This window comes from Gouania willdenowi, chromosome 10 (genome assembly GCF_900634775.1).
Source record: "Gouania willdenowi chromosome 10, fGouWil2.1, whole genome shotgun sequence".
NCBI classification, from domain to species: Eukaryota; Metazoa; Chordata; class Actinopteri; order Blenniiformes; family Gobiesocidae; genus Gouania; species Gouania willdenowi.
The window spans coordinates 20607244-20634303 of record NC_041053.1 but is presented as its reverse complement, the minus strand read 5'-3'; the positions used below and the strand labels follow the sequence as shown (position 1 = coordinate 20634303).

General features: G+C 38.4%; 2 protein-coding genes and 1 long non-coding RNA gene across 4 annotated transcripts; 1 reads left to right on the top strand and 2 right to left on the bottom strand.

Annotated features, from left to right (window-relative positions):
• Nucleotides 1–287: 287 nt before the first annotated feature.
• On the bottom strand, nucleotides 288–16242 carry LOC114471196 (SLAIN motif-containing protein-like). 2 transcript variants are annotated; one of them, XM_028459835.1, is made up of 9 exons: nucleotides 15908–16242; nucleotides 12804–13456; nucleotides 7711–7847; nucleotides 6022–6141; nucleotides 4317–4457; nucleotides 3129–3455; nucleotides 2892–3038; nucleotides 1315–1576; nucleotides 288–1245 (listed from the first exon to the last, which is right to left on the bottom strand). In XM_028459835.1, exons 2-9 carry the CDS (start codon nucleotides 13442–13444, stop codon nucleotides 1191–1193), a joined length of 1830 nt encoding a protein of 609 aa, XP_028315636.1. In that variant the 5' UTR covers nucleotides 13445–13456; nucleotides 15908–16242; the 3' UTR covers nucleotides 288–1190. The 2 variants fall into 2 exon arrangements, with proteins under 2 accessions (XP_028315636.1, XP_028315637.1); XM_028459836.1 differs by having other exon boundaries at nucleotides 12804–13453.
• A 1935-nt stretch (nucleotides 16243–18177) lies between these two features.
• On the bottom strand, nucleotides 18178–26617 carry LOC114471618 (uncharacterized). The gene is made up of 3 exons (XR_003674998.1): nucleotides 26549–26617; nucleotides 21155–21335; nucleotides 18178–19074 (listed from the first exon to the last, which is right to left on the bottom strand). It is a non-coding gene; the product is annotated as an uncharacterized LOC114471618 (long non-coding RNA).
• LOC114471616 (probable basic-leucine zipper transcription factor K) lies at nucleotides 18813–22022 on the top strand. Its single transcript, XM_028460463.1, has 5 exons — nucleotides 18813–19093; nucleotides 19904–20092; nucleotides 21057–21140; nucleotides 21221–21352; nucleotides 21425–22022. Exons 1-5 carry the CDS (start codon nucleotides 18838–18840, stop codon nucleotides 21706–21708), a joined length of 945 nt encoding a protein of 314 aa, XP_028316264.1. The 5' UTR covers nucleotides 18813–18837; the 3' UTR covers nucleotides 21709–22022.
• Nucleotides 26618–27060: the final 443 nt, after the last annotated feature.

The following is a 27060-nucleotide window of genomic DNA, read 5'->3' as shown; positions in this document are numbered from 1 at the left end:
ACATTTAACTCATACCGACAAGTCTCATCTATGGTCACAGGTGGTTGGTTTGAGCACAGATGTGTTTTTCTACTTTTAGGTTCTTTAGAATGACATCACTCAGTTTGAACGCACACACGCACACACCTTAGTAGAGGCAAAATGACATTTTAAGGTAGAATAAATAAATAAAAACTGAATATATATTTTTGATAACCTTCAACAAAATGTGGCCCTAATGGGAAATTATTTGTATAACTCAATAAACCTAAGCATGCCATGCATAAAAAAAACAAAAAACAAACAAGTACAGTTTCAGGGTAGACTTTATTCATAATCTTCATTACAGCTCCTCATTTAAGAGGGACTCTTCTTTAGGGTGCATAGCCGACCAAGGCAAAATGACTTTGTGCATCAGCGACGTCTTCATTGTAGTTGTCTTGACTTGTAAACAAATCTTTAGATATGCAGCTCAAAGTCTGGAAAACTCAGTGTGGTCACAGTACCTTCAACAACTCGTGATTACTTCGGGAACAGAAAGAGTTGCAGCCGTGAAGCACCTTGGCACAAACCATATTCTTCATGTTTTTCTTTAGTAAGGGCAGTGTGGTTTAGAGAAGTTGCATTGTCATTTTAGCAAAAAGTCAAACAACGCAAATCCAAAAGGATTTCACTGCGAACCACTAAAACATTCCTACATTTGTACAAATTCTTTGAGGAAAATATTGCATGTTCATCAGTTTACAGTTGTAGGATGATGACAAAGTGGTTAGACCAAGGCTAAACAACACGCAAGCAACAATCAACACTTTCATCTAGTAGTATTCACACAAAAAACAAACTGCAACATCTTCATTAAAATTGTCTTCATACAATTACATCAACAAAACAGTTGGACAAACCTTAATAATACAGCAGTTTCTCACAAATGCCATAGAAAAATACGTGAAATTGACACTAATATATATTCTGGAAGCACAGAACCAGTCAATACAGCAAGTGGAGTGCACAATTGTGTCTTCATATCTGCCTTCACATCCCCTCTTTGAGTGGGTTGACAATGCTTCATGCGAGGGAAGGAAATTAACCACAAATCCAGCCCAGCGTTCCAGTCTGAAATGGGGCCGACTGAGAGATTGTGTGGTTCCTGGACAGTGTTTGGAAAGTAGAGGGTTGCAGCAGTAAAAAGTCCTTCACCAGTAGAGACTAAATCAGTAGCAGCCATCTTTCCAGGAGTCGTCTGAGAGTTTTGTGAGGCCCAAAGACCTGGTGATAGAAAAACAAAGATAGTCTGAAAAACATGCCCAAGCTTTGTTATTACATTTAAGAACTCACCTCCTGGGAGATTGTGAAACTTTGCTTCTTGTGGATGCTGATGTTAAAGTGTGACCTCGACCTGCTTCAGGCCTCCCTGTCGAGGCTCTGCCTGGTCCATAGGAGCCACCATTAGATGAACCCTGTGACTGGGCTCTTCGCCCCTGAATGACAGGCAGACCTCTGGAAGCCGTCATGGACCCCACAGAAGTCCCTGCTTTGACCGGGGTCCGCAGGGACAGAGGGGACTGGCCGTTGTTACGTAGCCGAGTACACGTCGCACCTTAAAGGGAAAAAAATGCAACAGAATATCCACTTTGACTGATTTTACACACAATAAGTGCAAGTTAGACATTTGAACCGAAATTGGAAAAACAAACAGCGTGGTTCACATTAATTTGCATAGGCAATAACGGAGTTGCAGCACAAGCTTTAACATTATCCAGAGAATGTTAAAGATGAACAATGGGGAAAACAGAGAGATGAGTTGGGAAAATAGGTCAACAATTATATAATTTCTAGGTTGAGATAGTTAGGGATGTTCAAATGATGACCTCTTTTTAACTAGGAGTCACATTTACACAGGACCTCAGCTCCAGGCAAATTAAAGGAATATGTAATGGCATCATTTGAATTTTGTGATCACAAAAATACTTTTAGTGGAAACCAAAATTCAAGCCATTAACATGAATATACTGTATATATATATATATACAGTATATTTAAAAAAAAAAAAAAAATCACACCATAGCTTTTTTTGGACCATAAAATCCTCTCTTTATAGCAGAGGTTCCCAACCTTTTTCGGTCGTGATCACAAATGTCCGATGACCCCAGAGACATTTTTTATTTCTAGAATTAATTTTTGATCATGTTTATTGAAAAGCGTTACAAATACAGAGCAGCCAGGATTAGTGCACAACGCGACGAGATATTGTTATACTGCATTTTATTTTAACTAGATTTATATTTGAGAAAGTTTAAGTATACGATACAGTTATGTGTGATGTGTATTTGAAAAATAATAATGAAAAAAATAACTAAATAGAATTTTAATCCATTTTTACCCAATTTTTTTTTCTTTTCTAGACATTTCAGGTGACCTTATTTTAATTCCAGGTGAAGTCCTGACCCCAAGGTTGAAACACACTGCTTTATAGCCTGATGTTTCCTATAAATAGTCTAATTTAAATTGTAAAAGTATCCTCAAATTATTATGATGTTTTCTTTTGTATTGTTGGTATCACTATCTACTTCACTGATCATGTTAATCATCACATTATGAGATATTGTATTTTGAAAATCTGTCCTTCTACAGGATTAAGTTTTTCACAAAAGATGGTAAAAAATTAAGCAACACTCAGTAAAAATATAAGTACCAAAATAATAGCCCTATGTCCACTTTGATGACTGTTAAAGCTGAGCTTTGATAATTCACAGATTGACTGTCAATCTTAGAGTACATTAGTCAAACTGTATCTGTGGTCATGCAAGAAACAGGGTGACAATTAGTGGGAGTTGTTTGTTAGGAAAAGGATAGGTTGGTAATAGTTTAGAATGGCAGGGTCTTGGGGAGGTGGGTGAGGTGGGGAGGGTTACCTGAGGAGGAGGAGGAAGGAGTCAGGTGGGACATGCGGTTGCCAGAGCTCTGGAGGTTAGCCTCCATGCTGCGGCTGTTTCTGACTGCCTCCAGAGAGCGTAGGCTGGTGCGGGGAGCCAGATTAGGCATGCTGTGCCTCAACTCCTCTGGAACCACACAATCAATGAACAACAAATAAAAACAATGACAGATTGGTGGCTTTTGTCTTGAGGGCTGGCACATGTCAATAACCTTACCCTCACTCTTGGCGAACTTGAGCAGCTCTGCGCTGGGACCTTGGAGGGATCGTCTGGGTGCTCTTGTGCGTGGCGCGCCAAGTCGACCGCTGTAGTCTTGCCCATGGTTTGATGTAGAGGGAGAGAGACACCGAGGGGACCCTAACGGGGACGGGGTAAAGCGATTTCGGCGTTGTGGCAAGGTGCTGCACTCCTCTTCGTCTTCCAGGCTGTAAGTGTCAAAATCCTGGTCGCTGTATGTCCCACCGCGGCGCAGGGACTGCAGGGATGCCGTGGAGCTGCGGCGCGATGCTGATGCTGAGCTGGACGCGTAATCTTGCCTCAGACCTGACGTGAAAACACAAAAGTTAAAGAAAATGCAGCATAGCTAGAATGTTTTAATAGATTGTTTTGGGGGAAAAACACCAATGCATTTATTGTAGTATAAGCAACAGGGTTGTGGTCAATTACATTTTTCAATTACATTCTCAATTACTAAAGTTTAAATTCAATTAATTACAATTACTGAGCCTTTAATAAATAAACCCATAAAGCTGAATTTCCTCGTGTTAGCATCTCTTATTATAACAGGTCTTGGCCCATGTCTTAAATCAGCTGTAAAATACACAAAAAATATTATCTATCATCTAATTTGTTTTCATTTCGGTTACTTTGTCAGGCTTCCTAATCAATGAAAATAATGCTATTCATATTTTTGGCATGGGCATTTGAGCCTTTTTTTCTGCCAGTATACTTATAGATCACTTTTTTTTTTTTTTTAATGGTAAAATGATCATGAAGAGAACTGACAGGTAGTGGGAAAACTTGATAAACATATTTTGATAATTGTTAACTACGTACGTATAAGCATTAGAACTATAACATGAACCAGGTTTGCACTTAATTAAATTGAAATCCCAATTACAATTATAAAGTCCATTATCTGAACTGAATTAGAATTTAATTATGACTACTTCATAACTGTAATTAATTATCAATCATGCGATTCTAATTCTAATTGACCCCAACCCTGATAAGCACCCATATATTCTATATGTGTCTGTTGTATATGCATGACAAAAAATAGCTGACTAAGTATAGAAAGTCCAGTTAGGTTAAAAGAGTGCATCTCCTATCAGCTGTCAGAAACTCCAAGAAACAAACATAAGTGCAGGTAAAGTCCAAAGTATTCCGTCAGGCATTTCTTACTCTCTTCCTGCAGACGAGCCATGATTTGGACATCAGTGAGGTCCTGCAGCTTATAGCCCATAGAGATGGAGTCATCGGATGTGCTGAGCTCACTGTCTATTGATGACTGGGAGCTCAGTGCTGAATGCATAGTTGGGACACCTGTAAAAACAACATGAGGATCCCGGTTACACCATAGTAACAAATACCCATTTCCTGTTAGTGGGGTCGAATCCAAAGGAGGTAACGCCATTATTTACACGTCATAATAAGTTTATTGTAACTCTGTCTTTGTGAAATGATTCCCTCACAAAGTAAATAACTTCTGTTACCTTTTTAATAACATACAGTATAATAAAAGGATGTGGATGTCCTAGAAACGGTGAGTCCTTTCTGACACATGCCTCTTAGGCTCAGACAAACAGGATATGACATCATCTTCCACCAGTATTTGAATATCCAAATAATTTGGGATTAGACAAGCCAGGCACTTACAGACACATGCATAACTACTTGTTACAGTGAACTCAGAAGGAAGCACTGTTGGTTTTTACACGTGAGAGATGTGCCACAAAAACCTTTAAAAGTCAAGTCATTGACGTCATCATAGTCAAGATCCAACACTGTTCGTTAGGTAACACACATGGTTAGCAACACCAACCACACTCACAATACAGCATAGATTGCATCCCCTGAAAAACACAACATATACTTCACTTTGTAACTGACTGAGTTCCAATTCTACTCAAGCTAAGCTTTAATGTTTTGCTTTGGAATATTTAATAACCTCTCACTATATTTAAAACCTGCAAATTATTAAACTAAATACACTAGCCCTTAGTTTAGTTAACTTTATATTAATAGAAAATACATTTTTCAAGTTGTTTATTTTTTGACTCACAAGAGTCAGATCTTAGTTTGTGTTTTTTGTATCTGAAATCATTGCAGAAAAGGAAATGGCGTGGGGTACAAAATTACCGTAGTCTTGGCCAGGAAACCTCCCCTAATGCTACAGAATAGCACACTTAGCCAATCATAACCATACCAAAGTGACATGTCAGTAACAAACAGTTTGTCTGAAAGTCTTGGTTTGTCATGAAATACAGCAAAGGCAAGTTTTGATGATGTTTAAGAGGTGAACGAGTTTAAACCTAAGCAACAATTTAGATAGTAATCATGATTCAAAGTAGAGCTGGGTGATATATCAAAAGTCAAGATACATCAAGTGTTCTATTTTTTATAGCTTAATTTTGTTTTAAAATACTTGTTTTAGGAGTCGTTGCTTTCTCTACTTCTCAGAACAGCATAAAAAGCACAGTTTGATGGATTCCCGAGTGAAAAAAAATCACCCAGCCCCAATTGGAAGCAACCATTTATAACTGCAAAGGATTCTAGTTTGATCACAAGTCAGAGGTCTGTCTTTGTGCTCATGGAAATGGCTTTTTGTCATTTTTTATGAATTTGCTAAAAGTAATCTATGCTCTCTTTTTCTTATGTATGTCAGATATAAATTGGTTGTTGAAATTGACAAAATGAATCTAGTTTCTGAACAAATTTGGTGGCTCAGTCATATGAAGTATATGTGCATTCCTTGACAGTTCAAGCCCGCGTGAAGACACACCGCTTATGCACCAGCACACGCACACATTTCCAGTGACCCACATCCTTACAATTGTTGTGCAGAGCAGAGAAATGTGGAGCGCGGTGTGTTAATGTCATGCCATACCTGAGTTGCCACAGGTTAGTAGGGATTTGTTAGTTGATTTGTGGTACCCAGGAGAGATCAGGCCGGAGCCTGCTGAGCCCACCTCTGTAGGGCTGCTGTACATGTTCCTCCATCGGGACGCTGCAGGCCACAAGACCAGAGAGACACCATGAGTTCAGATCACATAGATCATTGCATCTTCATCAATAGTGTGGAGTTAAGTGGAACAATAACACCCTAAAGTCATGTATGACACCACCTGTCTCACACGCATCACTGACCTACACCTGGAAAAAGGTGAGCCATCAGAGAAGAGAAACAATGTAACCCAAGCCTTGCTGTGACTTCAGCTCTGGTGTGAAAAACTATGCTGTTCACAGCAGGGAAGTTATAGCAGTCAGCACAATTAATAATGGATAAAAGCAGTTGGATCAGGTGCAAACGTCTGTCAACACGTTCTACAAAACAAACGTTTTGATGTAAAGAGTGAACAAACAGGGCAGCAGTAAATAATGTCACATGTACAGGAGAGGCAGACTGATGCCATGTGAGGAAGATGCCTTTGATCATTTCTGCCTTATCCAGGAGCAGGGTTGGAGTCAAGTACAATTATGTCTTCAATTATCCATGTTCAATTACAATTCAATTAATTTTTTTCCAATTATAAATAAATTACATAATTTTTTTCCCCTGAAAGTCAATTCCAATTACATTCTCAATTACCGGTACAAATTTAGAAAATTTTACTCATTTTGGATGTACTGTTGCATGTGTTTACATCTTTACATTTACATTTTAATGCACTTATGTAAAAGCCCAACTTGGGACAAGAGACAGAATTTAGGAATAGATATAAACTATTTGTACAAAACGTCAGTTACATTCACAGCATTGTTACAACGTAAAATTGTATCTTCCCTATTTACATATAATTCTATTATATCCTAACTCTAACCCACTAACCCTTTTGACCCTTACTACCTATATGGGTGTAAAGAATCACTAACAGGTAGCGGAGAAACTTGATATAAAACATATCTTAATAATTAACTACCGTACATATGTGTAAGCCATAATACTGTTTTGCGGTTCATTAAATTGTAAATGGCAACTTTTATAGAATTTCCATGGTAATTACAATTACAATTACACAGATTTTTTAAATTTCAATTACAATGACGCCATAATTGTAATTAATGATCAATTACGCAATTATTTATAATTGACCCCAACCCTGTCCAGAGGTAATGAGGACGTTGTGGGCTCTACAAGAAAGCTTACACACATTCCCACCTGTGTTCGATTTGAAGGTCCACTTAACCCAATAAGACGTGGAATAGTAGGAAAAAAGCTGCATATGAGAGAACAGCCACTAGAGCAGGTTCCCCTTTGAGTACAAGTCCGCGGGAACATTTCGATCTGTTATGATTTTACATTATTCTACAGTGTTTTTTCTTTTTTAAAAGCCTAGAAAAAGTGTTAAGGCACTCACTTCCTGTCACTAAAACTGAGATTTTTTGGCTATAACAAAGACGGGAATCTGTGCACAACAGGACAATTTACAAGTAAAAACATTAAATATCCATTTGTACAACATTAATAAACAAAAATAAATCCACTGCTTCATAAGTTGGAAAAACTACTTTCTGAAAAGTTTGTACCAAAAAAAAATCCTGTCAGAGATTTTTAAGAGAACTGCTGATTTCATACTCTGGTCCAGGCGGCTAATCAGCATCCGGCATGCCAGTTCTGTCTCCGGGCTGCGGTGATCAAGAGCTTGCCGACACCACTTCAGTGGAGAGTCCGACCCTCCGTCAGCTACTTGCTTCTTAGGAGACACGTACAACCTGCAGGGAAGAAAGGCACAACGTCTTTAGCTGGGAAGTGAAAAGAGTGGAAAAAGCAATAAAGAAAATGTGGCCAGGCAGCCTCCAAATACACATGCTTCTCTGAAACCACGGAGTACACTGCAGAACATTTAAAAGAGGAACAAAACTGAAATTAGGGTTGGCCCGCCATGGGTAAATAGAAAAGTATTGAGATCATGTTTTTTAGCATGGGAGGGGATACCAGATAGATGAACCATGAAACTCTTAATTGAAAGAAAGCCTCCATCCACTGAAAACTGGGGTGTGACTTGCAAAATAAAAACCTCAGATTAGTTAGTTTTGTTTTAAACTCTTAAACGAATCCAGTGGCTTTATCCAAGACTTAAAATAGCTGGTAGTGTCAGCTAAACTCAGGTTTACCACAGCAGCTGTGTTACAAGTTTCCTCCACACTGGATCTAACGTTGCCACAGTGAAAGCAAATAGCCATTAAGCAACCACAGCCTTTGATCTGGCTTTCATATGAGCTGATCCTTTAATGTGTTGGCCACGCACACGCACATACACACAAGAACACACAAGGGGACGAGACGAGTGGGTTGCGGACCAATCAATTGCAAATCATCCTCCCAGTGAGCAAATACTAAAGAAACCATTTCCCAGTGAAATGAGCAACAACACACAAACAAAGCCATATTCAGGTCACATACACACCCAGTTACACACACAGCCAGAGAGCACGGCTTCTCATCGTCAGTAGGAAGAGGACGACTTGGGCGCAGTTCATAGATGCTTTACAATCATTACATTTGTTGAACGTTTCAAAGGTTGTTTGATCCCGTGAGGGGAAAGTCACATGTTGCAGCAACACATTTTTATGCAGTAAAAAAGAACAGACAGTAAGAACAAAAATAAATACCAACATTGGATAATAGTGCAAAATATAAGAACCGTAGGACAGACATAAATTAGAAACAACAGAAAAACACGACAAATGTGCAAATGACAATTGAAGGAATTTGCCTGGGAGGGGGTGTGTGTGTGTGTGTCAGTGTGGTGGCAGTGGCAGTGGTAACAGGAAAAAATAAATTAAAATAAATAAATGTAAAAATAAGAATAAATTCAAAGAAATTTACTGTGATTTAATTTTTCTTTTTGTGTAACATTGTTATAATAACTTCAACACGATTACCATCAGATCAGAATGTGACCAGTCTGGATTAAATAAGGTGAAATGCACCATTTTTCCAGCTTGTGACTGTGATTCAAATGAATGCGCAATTGGAGCTGAGACTTATAGGTAATTATTATCACTGTAACATGCAATAGAAATGAATCACAGAAACATCAGTAATGTGTCACAAACATGCTAACGTTTTAGATCTGGTTTACTTGCTCAGCAGTACGAAATACATTATTACTTAAAAACACTTTCAAAGTGATGTTTCCACTGTTTCTTTCAACTATTTTATAAGTTGAAGGCGTTTTGAGTCAAAGTTGCATTGTGACAAGACAAACACAGGCAGTACTTATATTGGCTCTCACTTTGGTTCATAAAAAGGGTGCAGCATTTAAAGTACATACGGTATGTCAAACTCAAAACCTGCGGGCCAATTTTGGCCAGGCAGAGCGTCTAGTCCGGCCCACAGGAAGATTTTGTTCAAAGTAAAAATTTGACTTTTTGGAAATTGTTATTGAATAGTTTTAGACAAAATATGATGAGGTGTTACAGTGCTACATTATTTACAGTGATATTAAATTACCGTACATTTAAAACCTAAACATTTCTCGCAACTTTTCCCACAGAATTCTGGCAAATGTCATTGCAAGTTTCAAGAAAATTTGTTGCAAAGTCAAGAAATTTTCAACAATTAGCTTAACATTCAGGATTGTGTTTGAATTTGTTCCTTTTTCCTTCACAAAAACATAGATATTTCTAGTCCGGCCTTTGACTTGATGTCAAACTGGATCGTATGTGACCGTTGAAGTAAAATGAGTTCGACGCCTCTGATTTAAAGCAAAGCAGTGTTGGGTTCACGTGGGTGGTTTTAGTCTGTGTTGCAGGGTTTAACCACTGCCAGCCTCACTTCCTGCAAACAGGCTTTCCAAACATCAAACCTGTGATATAAAGCACAGAATCAGCCCCTCATAATATCAACACACAAACAAATTAATGAATACAGTCTGGTCACACATTGGTCCAGTCACATGCTGTGCAATCACCCCCTACTAAAGCAGTTAAACCATGTGGCTGAATCGGCCCAGAGCAGATCAGATTATGTTGCTGCTGGGATTACTGCTTGCTTTGGCTATGATAACCTTACTAAGCACATATGGTATGGCTAATAATGTGGAGCAACAAAAATAAGCCCCTAATGTTCCAGCAGCATGACTCCACTGTTCAGGAAGCCCAGTTATGATCAGATTACTGTGAAACTATTGGACATTGTTACGATTTTTACGTAAACTAACCTCAAAGTTGACATAATAATAACTTTATTTTATTTATATTAGCGCTTTTCAGAAAACTCAGACACTTTGCAATGAAAGTACAGATGATAAAAAGAAAAGAGTACTGGTACATGAAAATTACAACAATGTTTGACTGCTAAAAGTAGTTTAGGCAGTTAAACGCAAGTCTGAATAGATGACTTTTGGGGTCATGACCCTATTTTGATATCACTAATTTCTGACGACCCAAGATACTTTTTTTTCTTTCTAGAATTACTTTTTGATCATGTTTGTTATGCTGTGTTACACACACAGTGACAAGATATGTTTATAATGCATTTTATTTTAACTAGATTTATTCTTGAGAAAGTATAGAATACAGTTGTTTGATATTGTGTGTGATGTGTTAATTTGAAAAAGTATATACCGGTATATATTTAATTAAAAATATTATTTTAATTAATTTTTTTTGTTTTTTTGACCAATTACTAGACATTTCAGGCGACCCAACATGGGGTCACGACACCAAGGTTTGACCCCATCTTAAGCATGCATGTGAACACTTGAGATGCAGGTTTATTGTTCTTCTAAACACTGTGAGGCTCAGCAAATGTGTCATATCATGTCAGACATGATACGTTTATCCATTAGGTTGACATTATTGCATTTTCCCATGTTTACAATACACATATTCATGCCTGGGATCAACTCTCTGACAGGAACAGCTGCTTCTTTGTGTGCACATGAACCTGCCTGACAGGTAGGAGACATTAAGCACCTGTTGTTGTCTCAGCCCTGAAAAAAAAGTCAAGTTTAAGGAAGACGAGGCAGCGTCTCAGTTTACGGAACACATTCCGTGGCTCTAAAAGCACTGTTGTGTCATTTTAGTCCCCCAACACATTTTCATCTTCATTTTTAGCTGTTTTTAATTACAGTTTTTATTTGGGGAAACTCAAGGCGTAATGAAAAATGACGCTTTTCATTAGAGTTGGCATTTCATTGTTTGCCCTCGAAGCGTTTTAAATCCAAATTGTGGGAAAGTTCACACAAAATGCTGTTTTTGTGCAAGCCCTAAGACAGGTCTAATTTTAAACCCAAATAATTTAACATGACACACTCACTCCCCTATGGGCAAGTGGTGTATTTTAAAATAAAATCAAAGGTGAGGATGAGAGGGCGAGCATGATTCATGTTGCTGAATAAAAGTTGCTCTGCCTAAACATCGGCAAATCAGACAGAAAACGTAAACTGTGATATCCTGCAGCCCCATCTGCCACAATTCCTCTCATCCTGGAGCAAACTCCTGTGAATTGTATCAACATTGTTTATTGTCTTACTTTAGTCTGCAAACATTCAGCAGCAATGAGGTATGATAAATGTAGACGCTGAATTAGGGCTGGGTGATATATATCGAGACTGAAGATAAATCAAGTTTTCCATTTGGCGATATAGAAAATTACAATATCACCTATATCAATATATATTAGGGATGCAATGGTACAGTATTCCCGCGGTTCAGTATGCATCACGGTTTTTGGGCCACAATAACGGTACGGTTACGGCAATAGAAATAGAGGGGGAAAAAAAAAATCGCAATTAGATTATTTTCCAAAATCATTCAGCCCTAATATATACATATTATTTTGTTTTAAACAGTAGCTGGGTTTCCATTACCCTTGGAAATGTGCTAAATCTATATAGCGCAATAAAAACTGGTGATGGAAACACCTGAATTTTGAAGAAACACTATAAAGTTTTGACGCTTCTATGAGGAGGAATTTCAGAAGTTTTGATCTTGAAATGTGTCGCAAAAGAGCCATGGAAACAACTTTTCCGCAAATACATGTCACAGAATGGGAGGTACCTGGTCACACGACCACTTTTCTCAGAGAAAACATGGCGTGTAGACAGAAAAGGAGACCAAGACGCTTCTTAGAATTATACTTAAAAATGATTACTGCCACATTAGACGTGAAACAACAAAGGAATACGGAGTGTTATAAGGAGGTTCTGAGCGTCCGTCTTACTGCAGCGAAGTCTCGCGGGATGAGATTTCACGGGAGTTACGAGGCTGCTCCCTAAAACAACCTTCAATGGAAACACGTTCAAAGCAAAATTATATTTTGTTGACATTTAGAAATATTACTTTTATTCTGCAAAAATTTGTAATGGAAACCCAGCTACAGTTAGATGAATTTCTGAGTGTGTCCTAACCCAGACCTTCCTCTAAACCAGCCACACTACAGAACTCACTCACACGTGTTGTCCCTTATAGGAGAAAAAGTGTCACATATTGAGCAGTGGTTTGTTAATATTTGTGCCTGTGTGGCATTTTGCATCAGCAAATGAAACCAAGTATTGTCTTTCTGGTCAGACTTTGACATATATCGGTATTTAGAGCAAAAATATTGAGATGTGAGTTTTGGTCCATATCGCCCAGTTCTACGCTGAATATGCTCAAAACAACGGTGATAAAACAGAGACCGGAGGGAAAGAGTGTAAATAGATAGAGACAGAAACGTACCAGCTGTCCTCGTCCTCCAGCTCTGCACACTCATCCTCCAAATCCAGGATGTCCACCTCATCCAGTGCACTCTGGTCCACCCCTGAGTCACTCTCTGCCAATGTCTCTGACTCATAGCTCTCCTGTGACGGGCTCTCTGGGGTCTGGCTTTCCCCCTGTGACGGCCCGGATCCGTTGCTGTGGGTTAAAGTCAGAAAGCCTCCACACGGCCCCCGATCTTCCTCTTCCTCATCCTCTTCCTCTAGTCTGTTGGCCACAGGCAGAGGAGACATCTCTTCCCCACTGCTGCTGCTGCTGTCCTGAGGGCCCGACAGCTTCAAGTCTGAGCAGCCCAGATGGTCACTGGGCTCTGGCCTGAGGCGGGACTCGAGCTCGCCGTCACAAGTCAGTCGCTCAATGTTATTGCTTTGGGCTCCTCTGTGGATGATCGTCTTGCCTCCTCGGGTACGAAGAGTCTCGTTCTGGACCTCTAAACGCCGAACAAGCTCTTGCAACTTTCGAACCTCCTCCAGCTCCACCCCTGTCAAATCCTGCTCTCCCTCCCCAGCCTCTCCACACTCAGGCTCCAAACTCTCACTGAGACCAGTGGAAATACCGCCGTCACGCTGAGGGACAACGCTGGCGCTGTCCGGGACCACCATGACGCAACTCTGCTACAAGAAACAGAATGATTTATATAATAACAATAAAAAGCAGCTGAAATATTTAGACAGACACAGAGCAACAAACAAACGTATTGATCACTGCCTGAAATAAAGAAAATTAAGCTTTAAAATGCATTTTTAATGTGGGATCGGAGAGAAGAAACTACACCACCACCTCTCAGTTTAAAGGAGAAAAATATCAGCATGTTTGTCAATCAAAATATTTAACAGTTTTTGCATTGAACCAATAACACATCCGTCAGAAAAAGGTAGTTATTTCAGGTTTTATTTAAAAATGCATTTAGAAAACCAGTCATGCTTGTTGATGTTTTTTTTTTTTTTTAACATATTGCTCCACCAGTGATGGCAGATGGTTAAAGAGATCTCTGACTTTTGAGGTCTGTTGAATTGTCAAATGGTTCTGAGTGTTAGTGTTTGCTCTGAGGCTCTAAATATGTCCAAATCTGATCATGTAGAACAAAGAAAAGAAAGTCAAAATGAAATTGGATTTTTCTTGGATTGATATTTGCTCCAATAACTTGTTATTTTACTTTTGTGCTCAGGGACTACAACTTCCAGAGCCGAATGAATTAATCGACATCAGTTTATTAATCGGTTGCATTATAATATGTATCTGATGTATCAACTTATTTTTGCTCCGTGTAGATTCTGTGTTTCTGTGCTGCCACTTTTGAATCAACAGTAATGATAACACAATTACAAAACACTGGGAGAACTGCACTCCTACAGTGTGTACATTTAGCCTTTTTTACCCACATTTACCGTTTTGAGCAACTGCGTTTCTGAACTTGTCTACATTGTATTCTGTTGCTAGTGTAATGTTAATTGTGGTTCATTGATTCCTCTTGCACTTTGTAATCATGTAAAGAACATTGGATTCTTGCCTAGTGTATGAAACATGCCATACAAATACAATTGACTTGCAGAAATACAGTTTGCCTTTTCTTATTCATCAGTGTCTTAAGATTAGATTATACTTTATTTTATCCCACAGTGGGGAAATTAGCATGTTACAGCAGCCAAACACAAAGGGCATGCAAGAAAACTAAATACAAATATAGCATGGAAAAATGTAGAGAAAATAATAATAATAAAAATAATATTAAAGTCCTTATGTTGACAGTGTTTCTAATTTATTTTAGTAGCGTTTTGCTTCTTTCATTACACCTAATATTGGTATTGGTATTGCTGTCATCATGTTGAAGAATACTATTGTTTCGTTCCACATTTTCACTAGAATGTGAAAAAAACATGCAATATACTTTAGGGATGTCCTGATACAACTTTTTCACTTCCGATACGATACCGATATTGCAGCCTTGAGCATTGGCCGAGACCAAAATGGATCTGATACAATATCAGCATGAATCATACATACTTTTATTACTTATTTTGTAGTGTGGAATGTTAAAAAAGGCTTGATCTAGTGATGTTACTCAAACAGAGAACAATAGTCAACAACAGTAGGTATGAGAAAAACTGACCCATTTATTATTAAGCAATTGGTTACATACATTTTAACCTTCAACATAATATCTACAGTATTCTACAATTGAATAAAATAAATAAAAAATAAATTATTATATCGGTTATAATACTGGAGATTTTAGATGCAATCTGATAAAAGCCGATATTCGTTTTCTGGCTGATATCCGACCGATATCCTATATCAATATTGGATCGGGACACCCCTAATATACTTATTAGTATAGGAATCTTGCACAGCTTTTCCTCTTGATATCTATTTATATCTGCACTGTATCTTTTTTTTTTTTAAATACTACTTACCTGATGCAAGTACTTGCTGCTGTTTATAATGTTTTTATCCTGCTATATGAGCTAATGCAACAAAATGTCGTTCTTGTCTGTACTGTAAAGTTCAAATTTCAATGACAACAAAGAAAGTCTAAGTCTAGATAAAACACACTATTTAGATCAGAGGTGGGGAACTCACTCGGGGGCCTGATTGTAAACCTGTTTATGTGCACCATTTGTAAGTGAGACTTTATCTGTCTATATTATATATATTTACTTCAAAGACAGCAGAGAGCTCTGCCTGGTTACAGTGATCTAAGTTATAAAGTGTAGATAATGGGGGAGCCCACTCTCCCCATACATTTACATTACAGAACAGGTCCTGTGGTTTCATTAATCCCCCATTAGGATACTAATCACTACTACAGCAGCAAGCTACTCAAACACTGCTATTTCTCCATGTATTTTAATTATAGGTACATTACCAGGACATCAATGAGTGATGTAGGGAAATATAATGTGATATCCGTCATCAGGCTAGTAAATCCTACTGTTGTAATTACAGTCTCATAATCGTGCACGCTGTGATGCTCCTGCACCGTGAAACCTCCAGCAGTTTAAGTCTTTACTAGTAAGCCTGAACCCTGAGGATGAGGAAAAATGCTATGAAAACAACACACGTACCGGTGGTAGCTCCGTGTCTTCCCGGCGAGTCCCAGCGAGCTTGATGATGGCCGTTTACGCGCCACTCAGAAGCTCAAAGTCCGCCGCATGAATGAAGTGAAAAGGCCAATTATTACCACATGGACAGGTCCAGACTACCCAGAGACGGACGGAACAGGGACGTGGGTCCTCTGACTGGTCTAGTCCACGGTCCGCTGTGGACGGTAACACCGTCGCTAACTAGCTTGATGATAGACTTTAGTTAGCCCGGTGAACGGACCTCCCCCTGCACTGCTAACACTGCCACCCCAAGGTTAAAGACGGTACTGCAACAACACCAGTCTGCAATACACACAAAGGCCACTACACGTCGCTGTTTTACTACTTATAAAAACGAAACAGCTGAACCAATGGCCCATGGTCATTGGAAAATTAGCATATAGACCTTTTGATTATTTGTCAAATGTGTGACGTATTTTGTTGGGCGGGGCTTAGCCTGCGGGCAAAACCAAAATTGTCTTTGTTTTTCTGAGCACGAGTGTCCGCTGGAATCCTATAAAACTTAAATATACATCCACTAACATTATTCTTATTCCGGCACCCAAATACTCAACAAAGCTGTAACATTACTAGTGTCCACAGTCGTTAGCCAGCGCCGTTTCCTGTTTGCCTCCAATTCAATTCAGTTCAGTTCAACTGTATTTATACAGCGCAAAATACAACAAAGTCATCTCAAAGCCCCGAACAAAATATAAAGTCCATAGTAAGGAAAAAAGAACCCAACAAGATCCACATGAACAAGCATTTAGTGACAGTGAGAAGAAAAAACTCCCTCTTTTTTATAGGGATAAATCTCTAGCGGAACCAGGTTGTGACGTGGGCCATTAAGGGGTCTATTGGGAAATTTCAACTTTTTCAACCCTTCATCCCCAAAGTCCATTTAACCTTTAACATGTTCAGCTAGTGCCTTCAACCCATTTAAACCTTTTTCAACCTTTTCAACCCATTTAACCTTATTGCTAATATTCAGCTATTGCGAGGTTAATGCTGAGCTAATGCTATTGATAGGTGAATGCTAATGCTAGGCTAATGCTATTGATCGGTGAATACTAATGCTAGGCTAATGCTACTGCTTTTGCTAATGCTAGCTAATGCTGATGTTAATGCAGATGCTAATGCTAATTTATGTTAATGCTAGCTAATGCTAATTTATGTTAATACTAGCTAATGCTAATACAAAGCTAATGCAGTGTGACGCAGGTCAGCACCTGCATCCTCACATGCATTTTCTTTAAGAAATGCAAATATTCTATTTGTATTTGAGTTGCTTTTATGGGTACTTGTACTTTTTTTGAGTACATTTCTAAATCAATTATTTCTAAGTACGTCTTAAAGAGGTAAAGTAATTCTTTACATTTCTGCACCCAACCGTTACTGAGTAAATACTTAATAATCTTTTTGTTTGTTTGTTTTAAAATGATCAACAGACATTGCAAAACTATCCATCCATCCATATTCAGACCCGCTAATTCCCGTTTATCAGGGTTGCGGGGGTCTGCCGGTGCCAATTTCCGGCTGTCATTGGGCGCTGGGCGGGGGTACACCCTGGACAGGGCGCCAGTCCATCGCAGGGTGACATAAACAGACAACCACTCACTCTCTCATTCACTCCTATGGGCAATTTTAGAGACTCCAACATTGTGAAACTACAAGAAATGAAATGTCCAGACAACAATCAAATGCATCACATCATAGCCGACCATCCAGATTAAATATAACGCACCAAGCCAAAACAGCATTGAGTATTTCAGCCTCATTTTGAATTAAATTCATTGATGTTATTTTATTTAAAAAAAGAATTGTACATTTTGACAAACCTTTTATTTTATACAGATGCCTTTGGGGAAAATAAATTAAGTTCCAATTGTGCAAGATTTGCTCTCTTCCTTTTTAAGTTTATACGTGAGATGTTTACTGTATACAAATGAACTGTAGCAAGATTTATTACCAAAAAAAAAAAAACGTGGGGGAGTAAAAGTAACTTGTAACTTTAACTTTAAGCTCTAATTAATTGAGTTAATTTTTACTTGTGTTTGAGTATTTTATGTATGACTTAGTTGTACTTGTACTTGAGTACAATTTCAATGAAGTAACAGTACTTCTACTTGAGTAGGTTATATGAGTATAGCTCAGTAAAAATTTTGTATGGATTGCAAAAACTGTTCAAATAGTGCCACAATTATTCCCACATAAACAGATCGTTTTTTAAAAGAAAAATATTAAATTGTGCTGCCATATTTACACCCATTACTATACATAGCTGATCAATTTTAATCATGTGGGTTTCAGAAATTTGGCAAAAACTAATTTTAAATATTACATGAAGTGTTTATATTTTAATCATTAGGCTTTTAACAATGGTTCTAATTATTTTCATTTATTATTTCATGAATGTAATATTCTAATTGTTAAAGCCTTTTTGTCTCCTAACTGTGGTTGGGAAACACAGGTGAGATCTGTACTCTCCAGGGCTGAAGGCAGGTTCTCCTCCGGGGTTAACTGTGACTTGCTAAATAAACACGCAAAAAAAGAGCCACCGCAAACTGTTCAAAGTTTGTTAAATTTGATTGTGCTACAATAATGTATTTGCATTTCCTCCTCCCAATATTTATATTTCAAAAAATGACATTGTGGTGCAACAGTTGCAGCCTGGATTTGAACACTTGAAACATCAAAGAAATAATAGTACTCTTCAACAAAAAATGCTCCCCACCCTGGAAATGCCACTTCTAACTTTGCTGGATCTCTGACATAAACAACAATAAAGTTTGATTTATTGTTCAAAGTACTGAATGATATCTCCTGCACGTGTGTCTGATAAACTTTTCTGATAACTCATTGATCCTTGTCCTACAGTCAGAAATATATTTAAGGCTGGTTTAACAGTTGAAATGCACAAACAGAGAAGACAGATGGCTTTGCTTCTTCCATTCGTGCTGCTCAGCATCTGCTGCGTCTCAGCAACTGCACCCCAAACTGAGTCTGAGAATGAAATAATTTCAATTAAACCTTCAGGAGAGGAACCTTCAAGTGTCCTGAACCAACAACAGAACTGCATCCCCGACATCAACTCTGTGCTGAGAGAACTCATCGTACAGCTGGCTAAACTTGAGGTGGAGGTGAAGCACCTGCAAAGACAGAATGAAGGTAATGTTATGTACATCGCTCAGCATTGGAACATAGTGGAACACATTGAAATCATATGGCGCTATTTCACTGGCGTTATCGGTTCTACTCGGCTCAGCTTTACTCTCTTTTTGTGCGTTTCCACTAGGAAAAAGTTCCTCCTCCGTGGTACCTGGTGCTGCTTTTTTAGTATCTCCTTTGTTGAGGTTACAAAAAAGCAGCCCTAGTCTGAAAATGTGACGCAGGCTAAAAGCAGACACTGATTGGGTCAGAGAATCATCACAACATAGAGTCATCAACTCAAGCACGAAGAGGAAGCATTTGGCTACCATTGATTTTTGTTGGCAATCTTGTGAGGATAGCAGCAAAACAGTAAAATCCATGGAGTCTAGCAGTTTTGCGTGTCAGGTTGGTGCTCAATGGAAACACTCCGGAAAAACAGTATTGGGTCCTGAAAGCGAGGAGTGTGGAGCCGTGTAGAGCCAATACCGCCAATGGAAATGTACCTATAGATTCATACTGTAATAGTTCCTCAAGATAAAGATCGAAAAGTAAAAAATCTCTAGAAGATAAAAAAGAGGGCAGTGTTACACATTAGTGAGTGGGAAAGGAACGGGGAAGAGGGAGTCAGGGTAGGACAGGGTAGGAAGGGGTGTAGGGAAGAGTCGGCTATTTTAAGCCGAGAGTGCAATGTGATGTTACAGTTGTGTTATAAACATCTTAAAGCAGACTTTGAAACAGAAACAAATACACTGTACATTCAAATAAACTACATCTGCCCTTCATAGGGTGGATATATTTCATGTTCTCAACATTTACTTTATATTTTAGAGCAATCAACCACACTGAAAGAAGTGGAACTGCAAAAAAGTGAGCTGGAAAAGCTGCAACAACAACAACAACAACAACTTCAACAGCAGCAACAACAACTACAACAGCAGCAACAACAACTACAACAGCAGCAACAACAAGACACACACCAACAACAGCAACTTCAACAACAACAACAACAAATCCAAAGTAAGTATAACATTTGCAATCACAGAACTATTAGTGTTCCAAATACCTGAATGGATTTGATAAATATTTGATACAGAATTATTCATAATGTTATGGCAATTCTTAAATTAATCTTCACATCATCAAATGTGTGTTCATGTGTACAATTTGTCATGTGTTTATACATGATGACTGCATTATATTGTTGTACTTTTGAACAGAGACGTTGCTCCTTTGCTGAGTCATGTTAGATTAGATTACCCGCAGTACAGACAGATTGTGCTGTATTCACAGTGCCAGCAACAAACAGTCTCTGCTCAAGGTTTCATACCAAAACTCTGATAAGCAGAGCTAACAGTGATTTTCCACTCCTTCATCCCTTCACACCCTCCTTCCCTCTCATCTTAGGGTGGGGCTCTTCCTATATATGTGTAAAAGTTGGTGCTCAGAAAACTTTCTGTTAGTTGCTGGCCACCTTGCCCTCCTGCAGGATGGAACACCCTTTTTTGCACTCCATTTCATTTAGTTTATAATAAATCCTTTTTTATAAAATCATCATGCTTAGACTGGACTTCATCATTCAACCAGAGCACAAATCATGTTTCCAAACGAGGACAGCCGTAAATTTGCCGTGACAATAACTTCTCATATGTATATGTTTGTCTGCTGAAGAATCACTTTTAAAAAAAAGGACATATAATAGGTTTCAATTATTGTAAATGCACATAAACACATAAAACACATGTTGAACCTTTTGTACTGAATTTGTTTACAGTTTCAAACCCTGATTCAAACCATCAGGCTACATTTTACAGCCGCAGACTTGCTCTAATATTCAACTAAGAAAACTTGCTCGCCCACTCATCAATTTTAGCAGCAGCCACCACTGGTTTAAGGTCCCACTGAAGAGTGATGAAGAATACTTGTATGAAAAACAGTGTTGCTTTATTTAAATAGAGAATAAGTGCAAAGGTTTGTCTTTCAGCACAGGCAGCAGAGCTGGTCACCATTAAAAGCAAAGCAAACATCACTGAAAAGCATGTGGAAGCTCTGAGGAAAGACAGAGAAGGTTTGTGATTTTACCTCAGTACGACAGCATTCCTGTTCCTAGATCATCAGCTGCTGTAAAAGGGCTTTTCTCTCTTAAAGTGAGGCAGGTTGCCTTCTCCACCTCCCTGCTGGCTTCTGGATCTGGATACTCAGGACCGTTCAACACACATACAAACCTGATCTTCAGAAAAGTTATTGAAAATATTGGAAATGCCTATAACACACAGACAGGTACGAACGTCACTGGTTTAATGAATACAAGATGATAACATGAATACATTCATTGACAAAGCTGTCCCACAGGGCTCTTTACTGCACCAGTGAGGGGGGCCTATCACTTTGAGTTCTACATTTATGGACATGGACACCCTTCACATGGCTTGGGAGCCATGCTGGTGAAGAACGGACAACACATTTGTATTGCATATGAAAGTCAGCCTTCTCATGGATCAGCTGCCTCTAATGGTGCTACCCTGTTGCTGGAGATGGGAGATGTTGTATTTTTGCGTCTGTGGTCAAACACTAGAATATATGATGATGGTAATCACCCTAACAGCTTCAGTGGTCACCTACTTTTTGCAATGTGAGAAACAAATTTTTTTTAACTGTTTGAGTTCTGTGCTCACTGAGAAGAAGTGAACATGGACCTAAATATTTTTTATGAATAGAACTAAAAAACATCAACAAAGATTACTTTTGTTTCACATTTTGGTTTTGACGTTAGAATGTAGAGGAATAACACTGACTAATAAAGTCTTGCAGCAGTTGTTATTAAGTTGTTTTTTGTTTTTTTTAACAGACTTTCCAAATCTCACTTATTTTTTTCATAAATTATGTATATTTATATCACGTGTGAATTTTGTAAACAGTTTTTGCTATTAAACTACAAACTGGAGATGAAGTTGATGTGTTCGACTCTTCAGTGGTCATGTGTTTCTATTCTACAGAGTAGCACTAGTCACATGATGAAGTATAAAGTAAATTATCCATAATCACAGAAAATTTCTGATATGAGCTGTGAGACATCTCAGTATTTTATTGGAAGTTACAGACACACGTTTACGTTAAAACAGATAACACAGGTTTATTAAATACCTGATATTTTTCTGACATATCCACTACATTCCTAGTGTCATTTATTCACTGATGGAGGAAGCAGCAGTTAATGAATCAAAAATCAATATCCACAACTGCTATTTTAAATGATTTAGTTAGTGAAAGCATGGTGACTGCAGCAGGAACACACTGAGCATGTTGATCAAGATCAACCTTTGATTCTCTGATTTATTTATTGTGGAAACCAAGTCAGTTATCAGTTTATAAGCAGATAACAACATGATAACAGGAACAATGTGCGTTACAGTAAATCTGTTTCATACAGGGTTACACTCACATGTTAAATGGCCTGTGAAAATAACGTGACAAAATATGACACCGCAATGTTTTTTTATATTGAAACAACAGTTTTTCATCTTCAAACAGCCTCAAACGTGGAGATAAGATTGTTGTGTGTTTGGTGGCTCAACACATGAGGACTTCTGAGGAGAAGCCACAATTCCTTATTCCTCTTTTTATTTACAAGAGTGACCTGGTTAAGTGCTCAACATCACAGACCAATAAGACAATATTATATAAATAATAAACTATTTGAATAATTTCAATCTGTATTCCGCACCAGACATAGCACTGAAACCTCCCTCCTCCCTCCTCAAAATCCCTAATGACCTCCGGCTGACTATCTATTCTTGTTCTTCTCAATCTCATTGCTGCCTTTGATGCCATCAAACGCTCCATCCTACTTTCCTGCTTGCAATCCCTCCTTAATATCACTGGCAATGCCCTCACCTGCTTACACTCATACCTCACTGACGGAACACAATTGATCTTTATCAACAACTGCTCCTCCTCCACTGCTCCCCTGTTCTGAGGAGTCCCCCAGGGCTCTGTGCTTAGTCCTCTCCTTTTCATAATCTACCTCCTTCCCCTCAGTCAAATAATTCGTGGTCTCTGTTTTCACTGCTACGCTGACGACATCCAATTATACATCTCCATCAGGTCTATCACCCCTGAAACCCACTCCACTCTGTCAAACTGTCTCTCTGATATCAAAGCATGGCCTAAAGAAAACATCCTCATTCTCAACTGTGGCAAGTCTGACATGATCTTCATTGGTCCAAACTTTCTCTCCCAAACAGCCTCAGACTTTCACCTCACCATCAATAACTACACCCTGTGTCCCGCCCCTCACTGCTGTAACCTTGGTGTCATCTTTGATAATAACCTCTCCTTTGACCACCACATCAAACATGTCATTAAAATAAAAACAAAAACATCTCTCGTCTCTGCCCCTCACTCTTCTTTCCTTGTTACCGAAACTCTCATTCAAGCCTTCATCACATCCTGCCTCGACTACTGCAAAAACATCCTCTTTGGTGCAACCTCCAAACTTCTCAACATACTTAGCCACCCGCCTCCTCACCCCCACCCGCTCCAGCAACCACACCACCCCTGTCCTCCAAAACCTCCACTGGCTCCCCGTTCCACAATGCATCCAATTCAAACTCCTCCATCTCACCCATGAAGCCCTTCACCACCAGACACCCTATGTCACAGAACTGCTCAACCCCAACAATCCATCTCACTGTCCCCAAAACCAAGTACAAAATATGTTTTCAAAACACACCTATTTCACTGAGCTTTTGACATTTACCCACCCACTCACTCATGCCTGTTTCCTGCCTTTTCTTTACCGATGTTCTTTCTTTTTTCTGATTTATATTTCTTTGTTTTAATCACTGTATTAGCTGTTGTTGTTTTTAACCTATAAAGTGTCTTTGAGTATCTTGAAAAGCGTCAGCGTCAGGGTGGAGGAGAACTGGGGTCAGAGTTGGCATTTACCATCACTAGTGAACTAGTGATGGTAAATGTGTATAATGACTTACTAGTGAAGGAAAAAATAAGCCCAAGTTAACTAGTTACAGAAACAAAAAAAATATGATAAGGTGGGAGGAGGCTCCTATATTACCTTCCTAGTCCAAAATGAAACATAGCAAGGGGTGAATGCAAAGCATTCTCATTAAAGTATAATTTTAAGAAGGTAATAAGTGTGCCTGGAGCGTTCACCATTAAAGCTGCTGCTATCACAGAGGTCAAGTAAGGCTTGCATGCAGCATGTCAAACAGGGTCATTTAAAAAAAATGCATATACATTTATTCAACATTTTAGTGAGTTAAAAAAATTGTCTGAGTAATATCAGTTTAAAGTAGAAGCAGTACATTTGCATAAAACCTTAAATTACAGTAAAGGTAAAAGAGTTATCATTTCACAAATTAGATAGCAACATTGTCACTAAGCAGCAGAATATTGTATTGTGGGATGTGGAGTCCCCAAAATGGAGGCATTAAATTATTTTTACTTCATTATTACTGGGATTTCTTGGTTGTACCAAACTGTATGTTTCCCTATTTCTGAAAATTGAACATGTCACGTGGTACATAATATAAAAAATAAAAACTGCAGTAATTTATTAATTTCCAGAGCACCTCCTCCAGAGAGCTTTTGATATTGTTTAAATCTCTGATGCTCAGTGTGATTAATGGATAAAAAGAGATGAAATTCAAGATGGCCCCACCTGAAGACTTGTCTTGTCACCGCTGCCTGGGACTGAAAATAGACCGTCAATTATACAGGCTTTTAAATTCAAATTAGTCTTCTCCTAACAAATAAATTGTGTATGCACATATATTGATCATTTAAATGCACTCATTAATGCTCTTCTTGTTAAATACAATTATAGTAAACAGTTTTTAATTAATCCATCCATTTTCTGAGGTGCTTGCTGCCCTTTTAGGGTCGTGGGGGTCGGCTGTTGCCTATCTCCAGGTTCAGGCACTCAGCTGGATACGCCCTGGGCATGGTGCCAGACTATCACGGGTTTTTAATTCACTTTAGGTTAGTCTCAAAAAGAGCAATCAATTTCACCTGATTCAGTAATAGTCCTCAAAAAAATCTGCTATACCAATTAGGGATCAATAATTATATTCATATTATATTTATGGGCTGCGTAAAATGAGCCTGAAGATAAATCTATAAATAACATCACAACAATGGTAATGCGTGCAACACATGCTGCTGCCTATTCCTATGTTGCACAATGTGAACAAAATAATAATGATGTTTTCAAAATTCCTGTATGACTTGTTTTACAAGACATGAATGGGAAGTATGACATGAGAAAAACAGGAATTAAAACGATAGGTGTGACAACTGCTTTGAAAGAAGCAGAACTGTCTCTTGTTGAGATCTTTGCAAAAGATAAAAGAGCTACCATTTTTTTTTTTTTTTTATTACTATGCTAAAAACATACTTTAAAAAGCTGATAATGAATTATTAAAATCCTAAACAGTATTCCTTGTTACAAAGGGGAATTTTTTTGTTTTGTTTAAACTAACAGGCAATCGAAATAGGCATGTTTAAGCAAGTCTGCTGTGGAAAAACACAGCACTCACACTCACACTCACACACACACACACACACACACACACACACACACACACACACACACACACACACACAGTTTAAATGAAAACCATGCTTTCATCACATTTTCTTGAACACTTTTTTCTTTACAGTGTGGTCAAAAACAGAGAGGTGCAAAATTTGAAATAACTGTTAAAAAAGTTTTTAAAAAATGTGCAAATAAAGACTGTACATTTGGCTCTAGTTCATCACATGAACCATGTCTCATCATGGCGGTCAGGAATGTGCAACACATGCAGCTACTCCACTCCCTTTTACCTACAAGCTCAGATGTGTTGTACTGCAGAAACAGAGAAAGCTTTCACTTTGTGTGTTTTGCATCAGTGTCCGCTGATAAAAATCTTCATAGCCCATAGGCAATCATGAATGACTGTGTACAATCACATTCATCACAGAAATTAGGATTTATACACCATTGTTAAAGCAAAGATGTTTATAGTTTATTGTAAAGTGCATAACTAAAACTGTTGAGTTCAGAAAACAAACTATACAAATTGTAATTTGTTTTTTATTTTTTATCATGCCTTGGTCTTCAGTGTAACTCTAGTAGCTTTTATATGCAGATGTAAGTTAGAAATCCAGATGAAATAATACACTTTTGATAGCTCATCTGTTTTCTTAATAAACAGGGCTTTCAGTTTCTTGAAAGGAACAAACACAAATGACAGACAGCTCAAATGACTATGTAGACGTCACTAATGGGAGGCTGCATATGCAATAAAAAGCACTTTAAATGGTACCTGTAGTGAAATTTCAAGATCTATTTAAATAGCATATATAATACTAGAGGTTTAGTCGGTACATTTCTCTAAAGAATCCTTGTAGATCAGCCATGAGTAGAAAAAAAATGAGTTGACCAGCAGATGCGGTGGCCGCCATTTTGCTCACCTCGGTCACTGATAGTGATGTCAGGTTGTTGCATTTAGCAGTGCTGCTCTGCCGATGAGTACCTCTCTGGTGTATTTTTTATTATTACTATAAACGCCCATTAAACGCACACTTAAGCAGGTCGATATGTTTGACAAACTGTGACGTAGTGAGCACTGGAGGTAGTGTGCCCTTCATGTAAGTCCAACAGGTTTTTGAGGTTAAAGGCATCCGATGGTGTCTTTCTTGTTTAACGTGTGTATATTTGTAGTGAGATCGCTGATAGTGATGCTGCTCCCACTGGGGGAACTCCTGGCAAGTGCAAAGTCCAGTTTATTTAAGTGCCAAACTTGTCCACGATAATGTTCCTGGTCTTCTCTGAAATAAAATCATAACATCCAAGGTCCTGGATGACATGTAAGTATTAAGTAAGCACTAAAACATTGATTTGAAATGCTATTTCACTATAGCCGTTCTATGAAAGTGGAAACATGTAGAACACTGAATGGTTGAAATATTAAAAATGGCAATCC